Below are 24,569 nucleotides of genomic sequence, written 5' to 3' on the forward strand. Positions count from 1 at the left end.
AAAACACAGGTGAAAAAAAATAGCAAAGAATGTGATTATGTTCTCCCTTGAACATGGTGTCTTAGAAAATTCAATCATTGACTGCAGGTTTTCCAACACAAAGAACTTCATTGAGGTTGCATAGTAACAACTTCTATATCACATAGGGTGTTTTTGAACCAAAGGAAAATTACTTCCTTGAGTCTCTCATCAAACTAACTCACCACAAGAGATTTCTAATACATTCTTACCAAGATGTCTAAGTGAAAGTATGAACCAAGTCATGGTTTCAAAAAAGTTAAGGCAGATTCATTTACCTCAGAAAGAAAGAAAAAATACATGCAAGCTATCTTATAACTAAATCCCACTTTAATGTGAGAAATAAAAATATTTTGTCAGTATGCCTTAACAATCTATAACAAAGATGATACTCAGCATAAATAATGAAAGTTTTTAGTAGTATTTGTATTAGTATTAGTGATTGAATAATGATTAATGAGATTGTAAGATAACAGGGGTACAATATCACATAGTTTCCACCACCAGAGTTTCTGGTCCCATGCCCTCCACTGGATACTTCCCTATTCTTTTTTTTCAAAAATTTTTTATTTATAAAAAGGAAACATTGACTAAATGATAGGGTAAGAGGGGTACAACTTCACACAATTCCCACCACCAGAACCACCAGGTTATAGCAGCTTTCCAAATTGTTTTTATCTCTGGAAAGCCCAGAGTAGCTAATACAGCAGCCACATCTTACCTTCAAAAGAAAGCAGGGGGTTCCAAGGAGTGACACACTAGTTGAACAAACATGTTATGTGCCACCCCGTCATGACCACCAGAGAGACTGACAAAGTCATCTCCTCTGGACCTGCATTCAGACTTCAAAGAAGCTGGGCAGAAGGACAGGAATGGGTCGCGCATTCTCCCCCTGTTATTGCTACAAACAATTATACTGTCACAATTGATTAATAATGCTTTGGCAGTGCCTGGTGGGAATGGAGAGTCAGAAGCATCCCCTCTCCCTTACACAGGAGCATATTTGAAAGTTACATTATGAAAGTGGAGAAGGTGGGTCAGCATAGACGGACAAATCAAGTCATGTTATGACTTGCCCCTCATAAAAACAATACAGAGATTGAGGCCTCCCAGGTACAAGTTGACATATTGAAACAAAGAGAGATTAATAGTTAAACTGTACCAGACCTAGATGAGCAGTGGTCCACGACTAGTCAAAGATCTGTATGCCCCCATAGAAGATTAATGGTAGAGATAGCCCTCAGCAAAAGTCTAAAACAATTCTGGGTATGACCTCCCCTGGGAACAGAACAATACAAAGTATTGTACCCATTCTTTACAGTTATGGGGGAATAACATGTAGCCTGCCAAAGCCACAAGACTATTGTTACTTCTTTATGAGCTGGTTGCTTAGACAACCTGAATGTAACCTGAAAAAAGTATAAAAGCTAATGCAGTTTCACTATTAAAACGAGTCCAGATTCACCCTCCAATAGAGTGTGGTGTCTATCTGTTCTCCCTCGCCGACTCCTGACCCACCTGGGAGGTTGCCTTCAAGACCCCTGACCCTCCTGCTGCTTGTCCACTGAGTGGTCCTCGGCAATGTTACCATCCTCATGCACCAGGGTTCAAGTCCTCTATCCCCCTATGCAAGGTGGAAGGGGTTCACTCCATGAGCAGTGAAACAGATCTGCTGGTGTTTACCTTTTTCTCTCTTTCTCTACCTCCCCCACCCTCTTTAATTTTTCTCCATCTTATATAAAATAGAAAGGAAAAATGGCTGCTGGGAACAGTGGATTTGTACTGTGGACACTGTGCTCCAGTGGTTACCCTGGTGGCAACAATAAAGAAATAATAAGAGAGAAAGCAATGGTGCATGTGCGTAGTCATAGTTCTTATTATTGAATATCCCTACAGAAAACTGAATCAAGAGGAAAGGTCCACACTTCGCAACAGAAAACACAGAACCTACGGAAACGGTGAGGGCATTAGACTTGGAGGTGAGCTGAAAGGGTAAGTGACAAAAAGGGTAAGATTTTTCTAAATGGTAACACATGGAAAACAAACAAACACTAGACTCATTACAATGAATCTTTGAATATTAATAGTTGAGGTGTTAAGACCAACGAACTCACCCTAAATGTGAGGCTTCTTACTCAGATGGTAACACAATTTCTCTTCCTATAAGGTGTTGGACAGAACAAAGTAATACTAATATACATGTTCGCAAAGTCTCCTTGTTAGTGAATGTTGTTGCTTTTAAAAAAGTTTTTATTGTCTTTATTTGTTTATTGGAAAGACACAGTCAGAGATTGAGAGGAGGGGAGCTACAGAGAGGGAGAGAGACAAAGAGACACCCGCAGCCCTGCTTCACCACTGGTGAAGCTTTCCACCTGCAGTTGGGGACTGGAGACTGGAACCTGGGTTTATGCATTGTAATATGTGTGCTAAACCAGGTGAGCTACTATCTAGCCCCCGAATGCTATTCTTTTAAGGAGGCATGGTGAAGCCCTTATTCTCTCTGTCTCTCTCAAGTAACTAAATTTTTTTGTGGCAAGTGAATCAAAATGTACCTGTAACCCCACCATTACTAGGCAGTATGTTCCTCCATTAATCAGATTTATAGATGCAACACATGCTAGCAGGACCCCATCTTAAAATTTTTTTAAAATCACAATGGTATACAAATGGCTTCCATGACCAAGGCTCTGAAGTCCCAGGTTCAATCTTCAGCCCATCCTAAGTAATAACTGAGCAATAGTTAATTAAATTTAACACACACACACACACACACACACACACACACACACACACACACACACACACACCTCGAAGTCTAATATCATAAACCAGAGATGATCAGTTCTGTCATTAAAATTAAAGATTAAAAGCAAGTCTAATGCTCTTTTTCCCTATTTATCCCAGTTGCAAAATTCCTTTAATGTGTTCTAATTTTAATGTCTAATGCACCCTTCTCTTTGAAGGTATTAAATACATTGTTTATAGATAAATTAATCAGTGGAACCAAACAACATGATTTCAGCTCTAGGCTAGGAAGGCTGAGTTCTAAGTTAGAGCCCTCAGGAAAAACAAAATGCTTATTTTCCATCCGCTCTGAACCTTCCTCATAGAAGCTAATGGGCATCCAGTCTTACCTGGAGTGGTCTGTTTTGAGGTTGAAGTCTCCATTCAGAAGTCTAGAATCTCCCCTCTGCATGGCTGATGATGGAGATAGATGCTCTGTTCTGATACAAGAGTGCAGGAGGGGATGAAAATACTGGTTTGGGGATCAGACAGAGGCATTCAGACCAGACATGGTCACCATGCCTGCTGAGCTCACGGCTGAGGGAATACAGGACGGGAGGTATTTACAGCCCCTCAGGTCTACTCATTAGGCTCTGTCTCCATGGTGTCTCCAGTCCTGATCATCTCATTTCCACATGGGACACTGGTCCGGGCAGCAGAAAATTTTCTCCTGTTGATTCTCTGTTCCCAGAAGACATGGGTAAAAGTCAAGTGCGTCCACTTACTACTATTTCTTCTTTCTTGAACTCATCTGGCCTCTAGGGTTTTAACTACTTGCACCAACCTTGAGTCAATCTTTCTCTCTTCTGAGTATCTCACATTTAACAATCCTAGGGGTCTCCAATTATTGTCATGGCTGGATACAGCTCCTGATCCTCTAAAATCACGACTTCCCCTTCCCTACAAGGAAGAAGAGTTGTACCTTCTGCTTTGAAACCATGGGTACTGTGATTCTTTTTTTTTTTTTTTTTTGCTTATTCAATAGTCATCACCAGGGCTTCATTGATCCAGGTTATTTAAGAGACAGAAGAGGATTATATATATATATATATATATATATATATATATAGAGAGAGAGAGAGAGAGAGAGAGAGAGAGAGAGTCGGGGAAGGTAGAAGATAGGTAAAAGAAAGAGGTGTGGAGGTAGAAGATAGGTGATAGATGAAAGAGAGATGAAAGATATATATGATAGATGATAGATAAACAGGTGGTAGGTGATAGATATTGAAGATAGATGATAGATCGATAGTTCTGGTGGTGGGAACTATATGGAGTTGTACCCCTCTTATCCTATGGTTTTGTCAGTGTTTCCTTCTTATAAATAAAATTAAAAAAGAAAAAGATAAAGAAGTCTGTTGTCTGAATAAAAAATGGCTGATTCTGACTTTGGAATTTTCTGAGACATTTCATTAGGAATAGTCAAAATTCACTGAACTGTGGGCAACCATACTTCTTTTTTTTTTTTAAGAAAGGATTAATTACCAAAACCATAAGGTAGGGAGGTACAACTCCACACAATTCCCACCACCCAATCTCCATATCCCATCCCCTCCCCAGTAGCTTTCCCATTCTCTATCCCTCTGGGAGCATGGACCCAGGGTCATTGTGGGTTGCAGAAGGTAGAAGGTCTGGCTTCTGTAATTGCTTCCCCCCTGAACATGGGCGTTGACTGGTCGGTCCATACTCCCAGTCTGCCTCTCGCTTTCCTTAGTAGGGTGTGTCTCTGAGGAAGCTGAGCTCCAGGACACATTGGTGGGGTCTTCAATCCAGGGAAGCCTGGCCAGCATCCTGGTGGCATCTGGAACCTGGTGATTGAAAAGAGAGTTAACATACAAAGCCAAACAAATTGTTGAGCAATCACGGACCCAAAGCTTGGAATAGTGGAGAGGAAGTGTTAGGGAGGTACTCACTGCAAACTCTAGTGTACTTCTGCTTTCAGGTATATATTTTGCAGTAGTTTATGGATACGTATGAATATAAGCTCTCTCTCACAGAAACTGGTGTATGGGACTAGGTTATGGGACTTTGTTAGAAAGTGAACCACCTGAGATGAAATTAGAGTGTACTATAAAAGGAAAGGTCTCACGCGAGTAATGAAGCTGAAGAGTTGTCATTCCATACGTGAAGTCTCTGGACATAGTCTGAGGTGAAGCATGTTGAGGTGGCAATCATTGCGTTGGTTAGGTTGTGATCGGCGGATACAATATTATTTGGTATGGATTGGGAGACGCATACGGGAAAGTGGGCCCTATCCAAGGGTTCCAGGACTGGGGGAAGTAGGGGCTCTATAGTGGAGATGTGAGGTTCTTGCTGTCTTAGGGTTCAAAAAGACAATTGATAGTTAATGTTATCATCACATTATTTGGTAATTGGGTTAACTTTGAAAAGTCCTTTTGTTATGGTTTGCTGTACAGTATCCAGTATCTTGTATATAGCTGTGCTATTGGATGCTTCTAACCTACTTGGTCTAGGCTTTTGAGAGAGTCCGCATATCAAATACACAGCCTATATAAAAAGATTCAGTTTGTGTTTTGAGAAACTTTGAGACATACAATTGATTTTCCCCCTCTCATATTAATTAACTACTGATTTATATGTCTACATTTTGCTAAGAGTGTACATAAACATCATTCCCACCACCAAAAGACTGTGACCCATCCCTCCCACCCACTCCCACCCCCCACTGGCCCAGGAAGCTGCATGTCTACCCCTCACCACAGGGTTTTTACTTTGGTGCCCTACTTACAATTTGATCAGGTCCTGCTTTTGTGTTGAATGCTCTTCTACATAGAGGCTAGAATGTTGAACACACACTTAAGGTGCTATTTTTGTACAGTATAACATTCAACATACACACTGTCACATATACAACATGTTCAAATTGTGTTACTAGTGAGATAATGATTTATAAGACAGTTTTTTTCCTCACTTGAGTACAATTCCTTATCTCCCTATAACATGTGTTCATATAACACTCCCACCCCCAGCTTATTCTTTTATTTTTAAATATTTTATTGTTTCGGGAGATAAAGAGAAAGTGAGAATGAGAGCAACACACACACACACACACACACACACACACACACACACACACACACACCAGAGCCCTGATAAGCACTGGATGATATTTCAGCCACCAAGTTGCAGATGCTACCATGACACCAACATAATAAATTCCTTGGGCAGACAACCTCACCAATGTATCCTGCAACCCCACCTCTCAAAAGCCTTACCCCACTAGGGAAAGACAGAAAGAGACTGGGAGTATTACCAGTCCATGCCTATGTCCAGTGGAGAAGCAATTACAGAAGCCAGAATTTCCACCTTCTACATTCCGTAATGATCCAAGTTCTATACTCCTAAAGGGATAAAGAATAGAAAAGCTTCCAATGGAGGGGGTGGAATATGAAACTCTGATGGTAGTAATAGTACCCCTCTTATCCCACAATCTTGGGATAATAATCTCAATCATTATTAAATCACTAATAAACAAAAGATATCATATTTGAGTCCTAGAATTACTGACTTTTTTCTTAGTCCATAGACAATTGTCATTTCATTGTGTCCCTGACAAAAAGTCTTTTCAGAGCCCTCTTGATGTCTTGGTTTCTGAGGCTGTAGATGAAGGGGTTCAGTATGGGGGTGACCACGGTGCACTTGAGTTTGAGGTGTGTGTACCAGAACATCTCAGGTAAACACCTAAGGATGTAAAATAAAATAAGGAGCTCACAGAGAGGTGAGAGGCACAGGTGGAAAAGGCTTTATACTTCCCATGAGCTGAAGAGATTTTTTAAATGGAGAAGACAATCTTAAAGTAAGAGTACAGGATCCCACAGAAGGGACCCCCACCTATGAACACAACTGCAGAACACAGCACCAGGTCATTGAGAAAGGTATCAGAACAGGCAAGTTGGATCGCTTGAGTGAGCTCACAAAAAAAGTGGGAGATCTCCAAGTTTTCACAGAAGGACAGTCGCAACATCATTAAGTTTTCTAACAAGGAATGCAGAGCACTAATTATACAGCACCCAAGAACCAGAAGGCCACAGAGCTGGGGGTTCGTGATGACCATGTAGTATAGGGGGTGACAGATGGCCACATAGCGGTCATACGCCATCACGGTCAGGAGGACGTCATCCAATGTTCCAAAAATAAGGTAAAAAGATTCCTGAGCAAAGCATCCAGTAAAGGTGATGACTTTGTTCTGTATCCAGATTCCATGCAGCATCTTGGGGACGGTGGTGGAGGTGAAGCAGATGTCCACGAAGGGCAGGTTGAAGAGGAAGAAGTACATGGGGGTGTGGAGGTGGGAGTCTGAGCTGACGGCCAGGATGAGGAGAAGGTTTCCCCACACAGTGAGCAGGTACATGGAGAGGAAGAGCCCAAAGAGGAGGGGCTGCAGCTTGGGGTCTTCTGACAAACCCAGCAGGAGAAATTCCATGAATCCTGAAAGATTCTCTGATTTCATCTTGTAGAAGGGACTCCAAGAACTAAGTAAAAGATTATGATTAGCTTCACATAGTATGAATTGAATTAATAATTTATTACTATGTGTTACAGTTTACATTTGCAGTCAAGAAATTCATATTGCAAATGACATTTTTTTTACTTCCTGTATGTTCCCATTACCATATCTGTATGGAAGTTTCCAACCCAAGATGACATTCATTCCAGTATTTTGAAATTTCTCATGTGTTTGAGAATACTAAGTGCTGAATAAATGCCTAGCTTGATCCACCAATCTGTGAAGCTAAAGGAAAGCCTCTCTGATAGGAAATCATGGTAGCCAACAGACCCAGTGGAAGTCTCAAATATTATGACAGATGGTGATGAAAGAGGTTATAATAAAAGAAAGGAATAGTAGCCCAAAAATGGAAGTAACCCAGGTGTCGAAGGACAGATGAGTGGCTAAGTAATTTGTGGTAAATAAACACAATGGAATACTACTCACCTATAAATGTTAAAGTCGCATCATAAACCTTCTTGTGGGCCTCTCCAGGACCTTGCCCTTGCTGGAGAGCAGGAATGGCTCTGAAGGGATGCTGTGACAGCCTACTCTCCCATTCAAGGAAGACTGGTCTTGAAATAAGTGCAGCCTAGAATATTCCCATCTGTGACCATGAACCGCAAGCTCAGACACACAGGGACTCAGAGTTTGCAGAGGCTCCCGTGCTAAATAGGAATAGATATGGCTTCTAGGTCAGATCAGTGGGGTAAACAATGAACTGTATTTACATATTTTCTTCAAGTTTGGGAGCTCCTCTCTGCCCTAATCCAACTTTGTAACTCTATTCTCAACTCTGATACCAGCTTCCCAGACAGTATTTTTACGCCACCTGCATGCTAACTAAAGGGCTCAGGCAAAAAATCACTAAATTCTTTGCCCCTTTGGAACATCCTTAAAATAGACTTCCTAGTTTCTTTCCACCTGAAGACGCCTAATTGCATCTGCTCTATTCCTACCTTTGAGTTTCTGTTTATTAAGCAGTTTTTCCTACTTTAGATCTTACCACTTTTCAACCACCATGTTGCAGATGCTACTAAGATGACATCCCGACTTCCCTCGGCAGAGCACCTCACTATTGTGCTCTGATATCTTGCTTTTAAAAAAAGATTTTATTTATTTATTAATGAGAAAGATAGAAGAGGGAGAGAGAGAGAGAAAGAGAACCAGACATCACTCTGACACATGTGCTGCTGGGGATGGAACTCAAGACTTCATGTTTGAGAGTCTAGTGCCTTAGCCATTGTGCCACCTCCCAGATGCCCCCTTTTTTAATGAGAAGTTTTGACATCTCACTTCTCCAGAGCCCTATGCCACTATGGAAAAGTAGAAACAAGCTAGGAGTATGATGGATCCACCTTCCAATGTCCATGTCCAGTGGAGAACCAATTACAAAAGCCAGACCTCCCACCTTCTGTACCCTCGAAACAATGTTGGCCTATACTCTCAGAAGGATAAAGAATAGGGTTCTTACAATGGAGGGGATAGGACAATTCATAATTTTGATGAATCATGTGAGAGAGTCACAGAAGTATCGATCACTCAATCTTACTACAGTGTCTTAAGGAGCCATCTAGATAAGGAATCAGGGCTTCCTGGTTGAATGATTGAAGGAATGATTGAAGGAATGTCCACTTGGCATTTGAATGAGAAAGAGAGAGAAGACAATTTGAAAAGCAAGACATAAAGGTCGCAAGTTGTGTGGACAGGATTCCACTTGTACTCTTGGATTAAAAGGGTATAGATATTTGTGAGTATTAGACTGTAAAATGGTGGGTAGGGGTAGATATTATAATGGTTATTCAAAGAAACCCTTCTACCTGTGCCTCCAAATTCCCAGGTTCAATCCCCAGATCATAAGCCAAAGCTGAGCAGTGCTCTGGTGAAAAAAATAATAATAAATAAATGAATAATTACAATGTTTAACTTATTTTATTGAGGAGATGTTATTTTACAAGCCTGTCAGTAGTGCAAGGACTCATGGTCCCCACCTGCAAGGGAAAGCTTCAGAAGTGGTGAAGCAATGTTGCAAGTGTCTCTCTGTCTCTCATCCTCTCTATTTCTCTCTACCCTATTGATTTCTGACTGTCTCTATCCAATAAATAAATAAAGATAATAAAAACTTTTTAAATAAGAATAGAAGAAAGAGTTTCATTATGTTGAGATCAAAACAGTCCTGCAAGGTGCTACAGTGTAGATGAAATGAACTAAACGTTTAAGTATCCTCAATCTATTAAAATTCAGTGATAAAAGAAAAAAACATACAAGTCCTACAATAAAATTTAGGGAAACCATTTCATGATTTTAGAGTGTGTAATGAATTTTGGTTATAACACTAAAGACAAACACAAGAGCGTAAAGAACAAAATCATAATGACAATGAGTTTTCAAATATTTGTGTGTCAGAGCCAGCAACAGAGAAAATAAACATTCTACGAAATATGAGGTAGCATCTGCAAATCATACATCTGATGAATGGATATTCAGAACAGAAGAAAAGGGCTAGGGGAGATATCGTAATGGTTATGCAAAAAACATGTGTGCCTCAGGCCTGAAAACACAGGTAAAATTCTCAACCTAAGCCAAAGCTCGGCAGTGCTACAGTCAAATAAAAATACTGATAAACCTCAATGCATGAAAAGCAAAAATTAGACAGCATTTGGTGTATCACACTAAAGTAAAGGACTCTGGAGTGTATGGGGGGGGGCTTTTGGGAGGCTTTCAACTGTACTTACATAAACCATTAACCACTTATAAAATACATTTAAAAGAAAAAATATGTGCATTATTCATTTATCTACTTATTATCCATTTATTATTTATAGCTACAGAGACAAATTCAGAAGGGAGGAGACAGAGAGGGAGAGAGAATGAGAGACTCCAACAACAGGGCTTCACCTACTTGTAAAGTGACCTCCTGCAGGTGGAGTGCCTGGGTTAGGGTTAGGGTTAGGTTTAGGGTGCCTGGGGTGCCAGCTGGGATCCTTGTTCTTGGTACTGTGTGGTACCTTTCAGTCCCCATAGACATTTTCCAAAATATATGAACAAATGGTCCAAAACAAAAGATCATCAACATCATTAATCAACAGAGTAATACAAAAATGAAAATTTAAAAAAAGATGCTTTAGAAAAGGTATTAGAATTGTAGCTCTACTCCCAGAGGGGTAAAGAATAGGAAAGCTATCACCGTAGGGGACAGGATACGGAGGTCTGGTGGTGGGAACTGTGCGAATTTGTACCCATCTTATCGTACGGTTTTGTCAATGTTTCTTTTTTATAAATAATAAAATTTAAAAAACAAAAAATATACCTTTTACAATAGAAAAAAATAATTGTAGCACTAAGTCCTGGGAGGTGGTGCACCAGGTTAAAGGAAATGAGTACTAAGTTCAAGGATCTGCACAGAGTTACAAGTTAAAGACCCTGGCTCCCACCTGCAGGGAGGACGCTTCACAAGCAGTGAAGCAGGTCATCAAGTGTCTATCTTTCTCTGTCCCTCTCTATCTCCCCCTCCTCTCTCAATTTCTCTCTGTCCTGTCTAATAAAATGATGTAAAAAAAAATTGGCAGCCAGGGAAGAGTACATTAGTACACTGAGCTACAGAAATAAGTCTGGAGAGAGAGAGGGAGAATAAGAGAGAGAGGTAGGTGGAAAAGAATTTCAGTTTTACAAGATGAAAAGTTTCTGGTAATCAGTTTCACAGAAATGCACATATAATTCACAATACAGAACATATGCCACTCAAAAGATGATAATTTGATGTTATTTATTTTTCACACAAAACTAATGGCAATTAATAGTATGATAAAAGCACAGACAAGCCCTCATACCTTCTAAAAGATGTAAAATTGTAACAAAATGTCTCTTTTTAACTTCAGCCCCCACAATCAGTGTGTACAAAGAGGTGTGGTTCTGGATTCAAGAAAGTTACCAATGAAACTCACACCTGCTGTTTTAAATGTGCCATTTGCCCCAAGGGGGAGATTTCAAATAAAACAGGTAGGAGTGTCTCTGACTCCTCTCTTGTACTCAGTGAGCTTTATCACTTCAGTGAAAAGGAAAACTCAGATCTTGGCAACTGGGTTCTAATTCATCCCAGTTCACCACTGATTCTTTAACTCGTGCATTTATCCTGTTCACCTTTCCCTTGGTTTTACCATTTCATTGGTGAAAGAGGGTTAACTGAGCTCTTTCTGAAAACATTATTTTTTTTAACTGGTTCCAGGGGACACCATCCTCTAGCATGTGTGTCATAAAGTTTAAAATGCCATTTGTTGTTTGAACACATCTGAGTTTGGGGGAGTTTCCATGGCAATTGATAAATCTTCACTCACATATGTCATTTCCAGAGAGTCAGAAAAGCTCTGTCATCCGAGTGAAATACATCCCAGCCATTTATCAGCCCAATAGGCTTCTTTGCCAATGAGATTGATTATTAAAGCCAATAAACGTGATTTTCTGCAAACACAGCACACCTGCCGCTCATAGTGAAACAAAACGTACTTCCCATTGTCTCTAGTGACCAAAATTAAATAGAGCTACAATCTGTTGATAAACTATCAGAATCAGCTACCCAGCAACTCTGAAAGACAGCAAAAAAATTACAAAAATAAGGTCAAGTCTTGAGCATAAGGGTGCTGATGTGTGAGAAGAGATTTCTCTGGTACCTTCAAGTCCATACCAGTTGCCACTGAGAACTCAAGTCAGCAGCAGGTGGGGGATACTGCAGACTTACAGAGTAACCGCAAAGTGTACAGTTAGTGTTTCTGATTACTTGGTATCACATGTTGATTCTAGATTTATCCCATAGGAGGTAGTAGTACCAGTGTTCACAAAAATGAAAATAACCTCTAAGTTCAGAAAATGTAAGGCTGTAATAATTTTGGATGGGGGAAAAATCTGATTCCATTCTTACAGACCTTTGATGTAAAAGGAGGAATTATCTGCATGACAGGCAAATGATTTTGATTATGAAGTTCTAACTGTCATTATTCCCCTAAAGTCTGTTCATGAAATTTCTGCTATATTTTCTGAAACAATACACAATCAATGCCTGGGTTGTTTCCTGAGGTGTCGCATTAAATAATTAAAAAAAAAAAAAGGTGTGCAATCCAGGAGGTGGCTTAGTGGCTAGAGCTTTGGGCTTGGAACATGATACGTTGATTTCAAGAATAATATTCTGCTTTTTTCTCTTTTTCTCTCTCTGTCTCTGATACTGGGTGGTTAAACTTTGGTCATCACGCATCACGACTTGTCTTTCCTACTAAGTGTGCCACCAGCTAGCCCACACATTCTTTTTTAAAATAACTTATTATTGGACAGAGACAGAGAGAAATTGAGAGGGGAGGGAGAGAGGGAGAGAGACAGAGAGACACCTGCAGCCATGCTTCAACACTCCTGAAGCTTTCCTCCTACAGCTGGGGACCAAGGATTTGAATCCTGGTCCTTGTTCACTGTAGTGTGTGTGCTTAACCAGGTGCACCACCACCTGGGCCCCTAAACAACACAATTTTTTAGCTAGTCATCTATCAGCATTTAGTCTGCCGTCATGATGGCTATTGTACAACAGAATTCTTATTTATTTATTTATTTCCTTTTGCTGCCCTTGTTAATTTATAGTTGTAGTTATTATTATTGTTGTTATTGATGTCATTAAATAGGACAGAGAGAAATGGAGAGAGGAGGGGAAGGCAGAGAGGGGGAGAGATGTATAGACACCTGCAAACCTGCTTCACCACCTTTGAAACGACTCTCCTGCAGGTGGGGAACTGGTGCCTCTAAATGAGGTCCTTGCACTTTGTGCCACCTGTACTTAACCTGTTGTGCTACCACCGGATTCCTGTACCACAACTTTCTTATCCTCTCATCTGCCATTGGACAGCAAGTTTGCTTTCATAGTTGGGCTATTGTGAATTGTGCTACTATGAATAGGTGTGTCTATAAAAAATAATAGTCATATATTCTAGATTGTCTGGTTTAGTGGAACACAGTTGTAAATTATAACTTCATATGATCCTTTCAATTTCATTATAATTTGTCCTAACTTCTTCCCTTCCCTTTACAATCCTATTCACTAGGTCCTCTATCTTTTCTAAAAAAATTTATTGGGGGACTAATGGTTTGCAGTGGACAATAAAATTCAATAGTTTATACATGCACAGCAGTCCCCAGTTTTCCACTCACCCCCTTCTAGGTCCTCCTCTGCCATCATGATCCAGGACCCAAGCCCTCCCCCCACACCCCAGAGTCCTTTACTTTGGTGCAATACACCAGACCTAGTCCAAGCTCTGCTTAGTGTTTTCCCTTCTGATCTTGTTTTTCAACTTCTGTCTATAAGTGAGATCATCCCACATTCACTCTTCTCTTTCTGACTTATCTCATTTAATATGATTTCTCCCAGCTCTATCCAAGATGGGGTAAATAAGGTGACTTTGCCATTTTTAGGGTCCTCTAGCTTTTCCTGTGAGTTTGGCTAAAGGCTTAGCAACTGTATTTAGTCTTCAAAGAACTTAGTTTCATTGATTTTTATTGTTTTCAATGTTATTTATTTCTTCCCTAAATTTAATTTTCTTCCACCTACTGAGTTTGTTTTTCCTTTTCTAGACCCTTCAGATGTAAGGTTTGATTATTTATTTTTGTTGTTTATTATTATTATTATTATGGCAAACACTAGAAGAAGAATTATTATTATTATTATTTGATATGAGTCTGTATCACCACAAATGTCCCATATATTCTGGTAGCCCCTGTCTCCATTTTTATTTGTTTCCAGGAAAGGTTTAATATCTTTTCCTTTTTAAAATTTATTTCCTCTTTCCCTTCTGTCTCTGATTTCTCGGGAGACTGAGTTTTTTTTTTTTTTTTTGTAATAGTATAAGAATTTGAACTTCTGATTTTTTTCCTTAAGTGCAGAGGCTGTCTAGTGATTACTATGCTTTCTTTTCCCATTAATATGCTAGTGTAGGGCCTTGGTGGCGGCACATCTGATTGAGCGCAAATGTTATAATGCTCAAGGGCTCAAGTTTGAGCTGCCAGCCACCATCTGCAGGAAGGGAAAAGCTTTGTGAGTGATGAATCAGGGCTGCAGGTGTCTATCTGTCTCTCTCCCTCTCTATTATTATTACACCTGCAGACCTGCTTCATTGCCTGTGAAGTGACGCCCCTGTGGGTGGAGAGCCAGGGCTCAAATGGGAATCCTTACTCCAGTGGGTGAGCTTTGCGCCACCTGAGCTTAACCAGCTGCGCTACTGCCTGACTCCCAATGTCCTAACTTTTAACTTTATTAGTTTGTACTGTCTACAATAAGCAACCAAATGAAAATTGTGTTTGAATAGGTTACCTGCCATTTACAATCATTCTATCTGGATTAGGTATAGAAAATTTTAGCACAGTGTATGCAACTTTGGACAGGTGGCCTGTATTAAGCTTCTTAAAAGGAAATGTTTTGGAGGTTCCCAGAAGATGGCAGACTGAGAAGCTGCTATGGCTTGAGCTCTTACCACATCTCCTGAAACGGTAGGATTTTCTGTCTTTAGTAGGCCCGTCAATAAGGGGTCCTAGCAGTGACACCAAGGAGGTGACTATAACTTAATTTGGGTTAAAAAAATAGAGTAGAAAGAAAGGGGAAAAATGTTTTTCTTTTAAATTATTATTCCCAAAGCACACCTCCTCCCCCTTGCCCCCCCCATAACCAGTCCCTGGGGACCGGCTCCTAGCAGGCTCCCCTGCTGAGCTTCTTTCTTTACCAAGATTCCCATCCCACCAGAGAGTATCATTCATTCTAAGTCTATTCCCTGCTGAAACCTTTGGCCTTTTTTCTTTCTAAGTAGCGAACCAGCTGCCTCTGCACAACAGCTCCCCTCCCCCCCAATAGATAATTAAATAATAAAAAATAAATAAATAAAAAACTCTTTCCTTTCATTGCTTTTTATTATTGTTCTTTTTCTTATCTTTTTCTTTTTTCTCTCTCTCTTTCTTTTTTTTTCTTTTTTTTCTCATTCTTGTCATACTTTCTTCCTTAATCCTACAGCTTTCTGAATTCACTGATACACATTTGGGAATTATTTAGGGGAAGAAATCTGACTCAGAGTGGACTCTGTGAGTATCTCTGCTCAACTTCCCTTCTTCCTTTAGCTATCCCTAGAATATACAGTGGATAGTAGATTTGCATAACTGTCTATTCCTGCTATCCTTGTCTAGTCCAGAGGGTTTTTTTTTTCTTTCTTAACAATTAGCTGCCTCTGCTCAGGAGGCTTGAGGCAATCTGGGACAGGGTGTTTTACCCTGCTCTATTTTATTATTAATATTATATAAAGGCATATATCTCCCCCCCCCCTTTAGCTTGATCAGAATTAACTCTTAGGGTATCTTTAATTGCTAGGGTAGTGGGCATCTTATCTATTGTGAGAGGAACTTGTCTCATTACTCCTACTTCCTCTACAGACTCTCCATTCTTCCTCCTCCTAGCTAATTAAAAAAATAAAAAATAAATTAATCAACTAAAAAAAAACTTCCCTTTCACTGCTCTTTAATTACAGCTCTTTTTCTTAACTTTTCTCTTTTCTCTTGTTTCTCTCTCTCTTTTTTTTAATCTTGTCATACACTACTTCCTTCCTTATTCTTTGCCTTTCTGAATTTGTGAATTATTTTGGGGAAGAAATCTGACTCAGAGTGGACTCTCTATGTGTGTATCTCTGCTCTACTTCCCTTTATCCTCTTGTTACCCCTTGAATATACAGTGGATAGTAGATTTGAATAACTGTCTATTCTTGCTATCCCTTCTTTCTTTTCTCTTTCTTCTTCACTTGGACTTGGTTGTTATTTTTTCACGGACTGGAGACATTGTTTGGCTAACTGGTAGTGCCTAAATTGCTTCAATACTTGCTTCAGTTGCTATTGTAAATCCTAAGGTTGGTGAGTGCATTTGTCATAAAGGTATTTAGTACAATGTTGCTTGTACTCAAGACACAACAACTGAGGAACAACAGAGCATAAAAATGAGAAACACATAAATCAAAAAAATGGGTAGATCAAAAACAAATAAAACTGCTACTCCAATGAATGAAGACAAGAGCCCAGAAGAAACTACAGATCAGCCAGAAGTAACCATAGATAAGAAAAGTATGCAAGCAATAATAAACTTATTAATCACAGAAATGAAAACAACATTGGAGGAAAGGAATGGCAGTATTAGGGAAACAACAGTTGAGACCCCCAAGGAAAATACTGATTATCTTGAGGCAATTAGAGAACTGAAAGCTGAAATAGCTGTAATGAATAAAGAAGCTGAGGCAAGGGAAAGCAGACTAATATAAGAAGAAAACAGAATTAGTCAGACAGAGGATGAGTTAGAGAAAACTAAGAAAGAGGTGAAAGAGCTCAAAAAGAGATTTAGAGACACTAAAAACAACAACATGGACATATGGGATGATCTCAAAAGAAGTAACATTCGTATAATTGGCCTGCCATAGGAAGAAAGAGAGGAAGGGGAAGGAAACATTCTAGAGGAAATAATAGAAGAAAACTTCCCAGACCTGAATAACAGAAAGGACATCAAGATTCAAGAGGCCCAGAGAGTTCCAAACAGAATCAACCCAGACCTGAAGACACCAACACACATCATAGTCACAATGAGAAGAAGTAAGGATAAAGAAAGGATCCTAAAGGCTGCAAGAGAGAAACAAAAAGTCACATACAGGGGAAAACCCATAAGATTATCTGCAGACTTCTCCACTCAAACTCTAAAAGCCAGAAGAGAATTTCAAGGTATCTATTGATCCCTGAATGAAAAAGGGTTTCAACCAAGGATAATATATCCTGCTAGGCTTTCGTTCAAACTAGATGGAGTCATCAAAACCGTCTCAGACAAACAACAGTTAAAGGAAGCAACCATCACCAAACCGGCCCTGAAAGAGGTTCTAAAAGACCTCTCATAAACAAGAACATCACTATAATACTTGCAATATATCAGAGCAAACAAAAATTTATTTTGAACAATGGCACTACAATACATTAAATGCATAATATCAATAAATGTCAATGGCTTAAACTCACCCATCAAAAGGAACAGAGTGGGGGGATGGACCAGAAAACATAACCCAACCATATGCTGCTTGCAAGTGTTGTTTTCGCCGGGCTGGCTTCACGGGCGGGTAACAGACGACCCGGGACTCATGGCTGGGTTGTACGCAGTATCTCTTTATTCATGCAGGATGCAGTGCAATCTATACCAAGCTAAGCTAAACTAAAAACTACAAACAATCTTGTCCTTATAAATATACTAACCCAGTAGGGTGGTAACAGGATGCGACAGGATGCGACGCAGAGAGGGTGGAGAGAAAAGTGACTGGTGAAAATCAGGGTATGACAAGGAGAGGGGGCGGAGCAGGCAAGAATTCTACCACTGAACCACCAATGCCCTGGAGGGAGGGTGGTGCTTGTTAACAGAGGTTATGTAAATAGAATACAGTGTTATATAAAAAGAATGCAGGAGGGATTAAACCATATGAAACAGAAGGGGTTTTTATAAGCAGAATTAGAAGCATACCAACATGCAAGAATCCCATCTGTCACAACAAGATAAACACAGACTTAAAGTGAAAGGATGGAAAACTATCATACAGGCTAACAGACCACAAAAAAGGGCAGGAACAGTCATTCTCATCTCAGACACAATAGATTTTAAATTAAATAAAGTAATAAAAGATAGGCAAGGACATTACATAATGATTAGAGGATCAATCAGCCAAGAAGACTTAACAATTACTAACATCTATGCACCCAATAAGGGACCATCTAAAAACAACAAGCACTTACTGAAAGAATTTCAAAAATACATCAATAGTTATACAATAATAGTGGGAGACTTCAATACCCCACTCTCACACTTAGAACAGCAATGCAGAGAACCAACAAAGATACAATAGAATTGAATGAAGAGATTGACAGACTAGACCTCTTGGACATTTTCAGAGTCCTTCACCCCAAAAAACTGTAATACACCTTCTTTTCAAATCCACATAACACATACTCAATAATAGACCACATGGTAGGCCACAAAGACAGCATCAATAAATTCAAGAACATTGAAATTATCCCAAGTATCTTCTCTGACCACAGTGGAGTAACACTAACATTTAACAACAAACGGAAAATTATTAAAAGTCACAGAATTTGGAAACTAAATAACATACTCCTTAAGAACCACTGGGTCAGAGATTCACTCAAGCAGGAAATTCAAATATTCCTGGAAACAAATGAAAATGAAGACACAACCTATTAAAGTATTTGAGACACAGCTAAAGCAGTACTGAGAGGGAATCTTATAGACATACAATCACATATTAAACACCAAGAAAAACCTCAAATGAACGACCTTACTGCACACCTTAAGGACTTAGAGGAAGAGGAACAAAGAAACCCTAAAGCAACCAGAAGGACAGAAATCACTAAAATTACAGCAGAAATAAACAACATTGAAAATAAAAGAACCATACAAAAGATCAATGAAGCCAAATGTTGGTTCTTTGAAAGATTAAACAAAATTGACAAACCCCTAGCCAGATTCACCAAACAAAAAAGAGAGAAGACTCAAATTAATAGAATTGTAAACGATGGAGGAGATATCACAACTGACAGAACAGAAATCCAGAGAATCATGCAAAACTTCTGTGAAGAACTATACGCCATCAAGATAGAGAATCTGGAAGAAATGGGACAATTCCTAGAAACATGTCCTTCCAAAACTGAACAAAGAAGAACTACAAAATCTGAATGCACCAATCACAGACAAAGAATTTGAAACCATTATTGAGAACCTCCCTAACAACAAAAGTCCTGGTCCCGACAGCTTCACAAAACTTTCAAGAAACAGTACCCATTCTTCTTAAGCTTTTCCATAAGATTGAAGAAACAGGAATACTCCCTTCCACCTTCTATGAAGCCAAAATCACCCTGATACCAAAAGCTGATAGGGACAGAACAAAAAAGGAAAACTACAGACCAATATCGCTGATGAACATAGATGCCAAAATATTAAACAAGATCTTGGACAACCGGATACAGCAACATATCAAAAAGATAGTTCATCACGACCAAGTGGGATTCATCCCAGGAATGCAAGTCTGGTTCAGCATCCGTAAGTTAATCAGTTGTCATTCACCACATCAATAAAAGCAAAGCCAAAAACCACATGATTATCTCAATAGATGCAGAGAAAGCCTTTGACAAAATGCAACACCCATTCATGCTCAAAACTCTACAAAAAATGGGAATAGATGGGAAATTGGGAAATTCCTCAAGATAGTGGAGTCTATATATAGCCAACCTACAGCCAACATCATACTCAATGGACAGAAGCTGAAAGCATTCCCCCTCAGATCAGGGATTATACAGGGCTGTCCACTGTCACCATTACTCTTCAACGTAGTATTGGAAGTTCTTGCCATAGCAATCAGGCAAGAGAAAGAAATCAAAGAAATACAGATTTTAAGGGAAGAAGTCAAGCTCTCACTATTTGGAGATGATATGATAGTATACATAGAAAAACCTAAAGAATACATCAGACAACTACTGGAAGGTATTAGGCAATATAGCAAGGTATCAGGCTACAAAATCAATGTACAAAAATCAGTGGCATTTCTTTATGCAAACACTAAATCTGAAGAAGAAGACATCCAGAAATCACTTCCATTTACTGTTTAAGTAAAATCAATAAAATGCCTAGGAATAAAGTTGACCAAAGAAGTGAAAGACTTATATACTGAAAACTATGAGGCGCTGCTCAAGGAAATAGAAACTGATACCAAGAAATTGAAAGATATCCCATGCTCATGGATTGGAAGAATAAATATCATCAAAATGAATATTCTCCCCAGAGTCATATACAAATTTAATGCAATACCCATCAAAGTTCCACCAAGCTTCTTTAAGAGAATAGAACAAGCAGTACAATCATTTATCTGGAACCTGAAAACACCTAGAATTGCCAAAACCATCTTGAGGCAAAGAAACAGAAATGGAGGCATCACACTCCTAGACCTTAAACTATATTATAATGCCATCATCATCAAAACAGCCTGGTAATTGAACAAAAATAGGCACACAGACCACTGGAACAGAATTGAAAGCCCAGAAATAAATCCCCACACCTATGGACATCTAATCTGTGATGAGGGTGCCCAAAGGATTAAATGGAAGAAGGAGGCTCTCTTCAATAAATGGTGCTGGGAAAACTGGGTTGAAACAGGCAGAAAAATGAAATTGAACCACGTTATCTCGCCAGAAAAAAAAATCAACTCCAAGTGGATCAAAGACCTGTATGTCAGACCAGAAACAATCAAATACTTAGAGGAAAACATTGGTAAAATACTTTCCCACTTACACCACAAGGACATCTTTGATGAATCAAACCCAATTGCAAGGAAGACTAAAGCCAAACAAACCAATGGGACTACATCAAATTGAAAAGCTTCTGCACATCCAAAGAAACTATTAAACAAACAAAGAGACCCATCACAGAATGGAGAATATCTTCTCATGCCGTACATCAGACAAGAAACTAATCACCAAAATATATAAAGAGCTCAGCAAACTTAGTCGCAAAAAAGCAAATGACCCCATCCAAAAATGGGCAGAGGATATGAACAAAACATTGACCTCAGAGGAGATCCAAATGGCTAACAAATATATGAAAAACTGCTCTAGGTCACTGATTGTCAGAGAAATGCAAATTAAGACAACACTAAGATACCACATGACTCCTGTAAGAATGGCATACATTAAAAAGGACAGCAGCAACAAATGCTGGAGAGGATGTGGGGACAGAGGAACCCTTTTGTATTGCTTGTGGGAATGTAAATTGGTCTACCCTCTGTGGAGAGCTGTCTGGAAAACTCTCAGAAGGCAAGACATGGACCTTCCATATGATCCAGTAATTCCTCTGCTGGGATTATACCCCAAGGACTCCATAACACCCAACCAAAAATAGGTGTGTACTCCTAATAGCTAAAACCTAGAAGCAACCCAGGTGCCCAACAACAGATGAGTGGCTGAGAAAGCTGTGGTATATATACACAATGGAATACTATGCAGCTATCAAGAACAATGAACCCACCCTCTCTGACCCACCTTGGACAGAGCTAGATGGAATTATATTAAGTGAGCTAAGTCAGAAAGATAAAGATGAGTATGGGATGATCCCACTCATCAACAGAAGTTGAGTAAGAAGATCTGAAAGGGAAACCAAAAGCAGGTCCTGACCAAACTGTAAGTAGGGCACCAACGTAAAAACCCTGTGGTGAGGGGTAGACATGCAGCTTCCTGGGACAGTGGGGGGTGGGAGAGGGTGGGAGGGATGGGTCACAGTCTTTTGGTGGTGACAATGGTGTTTATGTACACTCCTAGTAAAATGTAGTCATATAAATCACTAGTTAATTAATATGAGAGGGGGAAAATTAATTGTATGTCTCAAAATTTTTTAGAACAAAGACTGAGTATTTCTAATATATAGGCTGTGTACTTGATATGCGACTCTCTCAAAAGCCTAGACCAAGTAGATCAGAAGCAACCAATAACACACTATATACAAGATACTGGGTACTGTACAGCAAATCCTAACAAAAGGACGTTTCAAAGTTAACCCAATTACCAATTAATGTGATGATAACATTAACTATAGATTGTCTTTTTGAACCCTAAGACAGCAGGAACCTCACATCTCCACTATAGAGCCTCTTCTTGCCCCAGTCCTGGAACCCTTGGATAGGGCGCACTTTCCCGTATGCCTCTCCCAATCCATATCAAATAATATTTCCTCTGCTGATCACAACCTAATCAACACAATGATTGCCACCTCAACATGCTTCACTTCAGACTGTGTCCAGAGACTTCACGTGTGGAATGACAACCCTTCAGCTTCATTACTCGGGTGAGACCTTTCCTTTCATAGTATACTCTAATTCCATCTCAGGTGGTTCACTTTCTAACAAAGTCCCAAAACCTAGATATAAACCAGTTTCTGTGGGAGAGAGCATATGTTCACACGTATCCATAAACTACTGTAAAATATATACCTGAAAGCAGAATTACACTAGAGTTTGCAGTGAGTATCCCTCTAACACTTCCTCTCCACTATTCCAAGCTTTGGGTCCATGATTGCTCAACAATTTGTTTGACTTTCTATGTTAACTCTCTTTTCAGTCACCAGGTTCCAGATGTCATCCGGATGCTGGCCAGGCTTCCCTGGACTGAAGACCCCACCAATTTGTCCTGGAGCTCTGCTTCCCCAGAGACACAGCCTACTAGGGAAAGAGAGAGGCAGACTGGGAGTATGGACCGACCAGTCAACGCCCATGTTCAGCGGGGAAGCAATTATAGAAGCCAGACCTTCTACCTTCTGCATGCCACAACAACCCTGGGTCCATGCTTCCAGAGGGATAGAGAGTGGGGAAGCTATCATGGGAGGGGGTGGGAGATGGAGATTGGGCGGTGGGAATTGTGTAGATTTGTACCCCTCCTACACTAAGGTTTTGTTAATTTATCCTTTCTTAAATAAATTTAAAATAAATAAATAAAACAAAAACAAGAAAAAACAAAAAAAGGAAATGTTTTGTAAAAGTCAATATGATATCCCAGATACAGAGCAGTGTATCTAGTGCTCTGAGCAAGAATATTCAAACCAAGAGAGAACATTCTACCTGCCCAAGTTGGTTACCTACTTGGACTTTGAAGATCCTTTTGGGATGGCTCTGGCCTGAACAGCTTTGTGCTTCTCTGTCATCACAGTGGTGGTTTGTGGGTCTTTGTGAAGCACCAAGACACACCAATAGTCAAGGCCAATAACAGGACTCTCAGCTACATCCTGCTCATCTCCCTCCTCCTCTGCTTCCTCTGCTCCTTTCTCTTCATTGGGCGTCCACACCCAGTCACCTGCATCCTCCAGCAAATCACATTTGGACTTGTGTTTACTGTGGCTCTTTCCACTGTGTTGGCAAAAAAACATTCTTGTACTATTGGCATTCAAATCCATAAAGTCAGGAAGAACCATGAGGTGGCTGTTGGCATCAGGGGCTTCTAACTATGTCATTCCCATCTGCACTCTTGTCCAAGTGGTTATCTGTGGCATGTGGCTTGGGCTGTCTCCCCGCTTCATTGATGTAGACACACGCTCTGAGCCCAGGCACCTGCTCATCGTGTGTAACAAGCTCTCAGTTGCTGCGTTCTACTGTGTGCTGGGATACCTGGGCTCCTTGGCCCTGGTCAGCTTCTCCTTGTCCTACCTTGTCCGCAACCTGCCTGACGCCTTCAATGAAGCCAAGTTCTTGACCTTCAGCATGCTGGTGTTCTGTAGCGTCTGGGTGACCTTTCTGCCTGTCTACCGCGGTGCCCAGGGTAAGCTCATGGTGGCCTTGGAGATCTTCTCCATCTTGGCCTCCAGTGCTGGTCTCCCAGCGTGCATCTTTGCTCCCAAGTCTTACATCATTCTGATCAGACCTGACAAGAACTCTTTGAAACATCTAAAGAATAAAATGGACCCCAGGAGAAATGGACATACTTAGTTTTTATCCCACATGTCTGTCATATTTTAGGGGATTTAAACAAATGAACGAATCTTATTTTGCATTTCAATATTATAATGCAACTGACTCTAAGTTTTTAAATTTTCTTTATAATAAGGTAACACTGACAAAAACTATAGGATAATTTGGGTACATCTCCACACAATTCCCAACACCAGAACTCTGTATCCCATCCCCTCCATTGATAGCTTTCCTATTCTTTATCCTTCTGGAAGGATGGACCCAGAGTCATTATGTGATGTAGAAGGTGGAAGGTTATATTGCTTCCCCGCTGAACATGGGCAATAACAGGTCAATCCATACTCTCAGCCTGTCTCTCTCTCTGTTTCTAGTGGGGCAGGGCTCTGAGGGAGCAGAGCTCCAGCACACATTGGTGGGGTCATCTGCTCAGAATAGTACAGATTCATCATGTTAGCATCTGAACCTGGTGGCTGAAAAAAGAGTTAACATATAAAGCCCAATAACTTGTTGACTAATCATGAACCTAAAGGCTAGAATATTACAGATGAAGATTTGGGGGGGTCTCTGTTTTTTAGATATTAAGACAGTAGAACTATTTTTGTTATATTCCAAAGAACCAATGACTATACTAGTTTTGTTTTTTTTTCCTTTTTATGAGCCTAACATCTGATATGCAGGTGGATACAATTTATTGTTGGGGAGATGATACCATAGCTGGAAAATGG

At 39.9% G+C, this 24,569-nt stretch overlaps 1 protein-coding gene and 1 pseudogene across 1 annotated transcript; one reads left to right on the forward strand and one right to left on the reverse strand.

Annotated features, from left to right (window-relative positions):
* Positions 1-6,353: 6,353 nt before the first annotated feature.
* Positions 6,354-7,270, reverse strand: LOC132535641 (olfactory receptor 7A10-like; annotated as a pseudogene).
* Positions 7,271-9,747: 2,477 nt separating this feature from the next.
* On the forward strand, positions 9,748-23,862 carry LOC103128240 (vomeronasal type-2 receptor 116-like). The gene is given in 3 exon segments (XM_060182255.1): positions 9,748-9,752; positions 23,090-23,303; positions 23,305-23,862. Coding segments are annotated over 3 exon segments (777 nt in total).
* Positions 23,863-24,569: the final 707 nt, after the last annotated feature.

The sequence above is a fragment of the Erinaceus europaeus genome, chromosome 23 (assembly GCF_950295315.1).
Source record: "Erinaceus europaeus chromosome 23, mEriEur2.1, whole genome shotgun sequence".
Taxonomy (NCBI): domain Eukaryota; kingdom Metazoa; phylum Chordata; class Mammalia; order Eulipotyphla; family Erinaceidae; genus Erinaceus; species Erinaceus europaeus.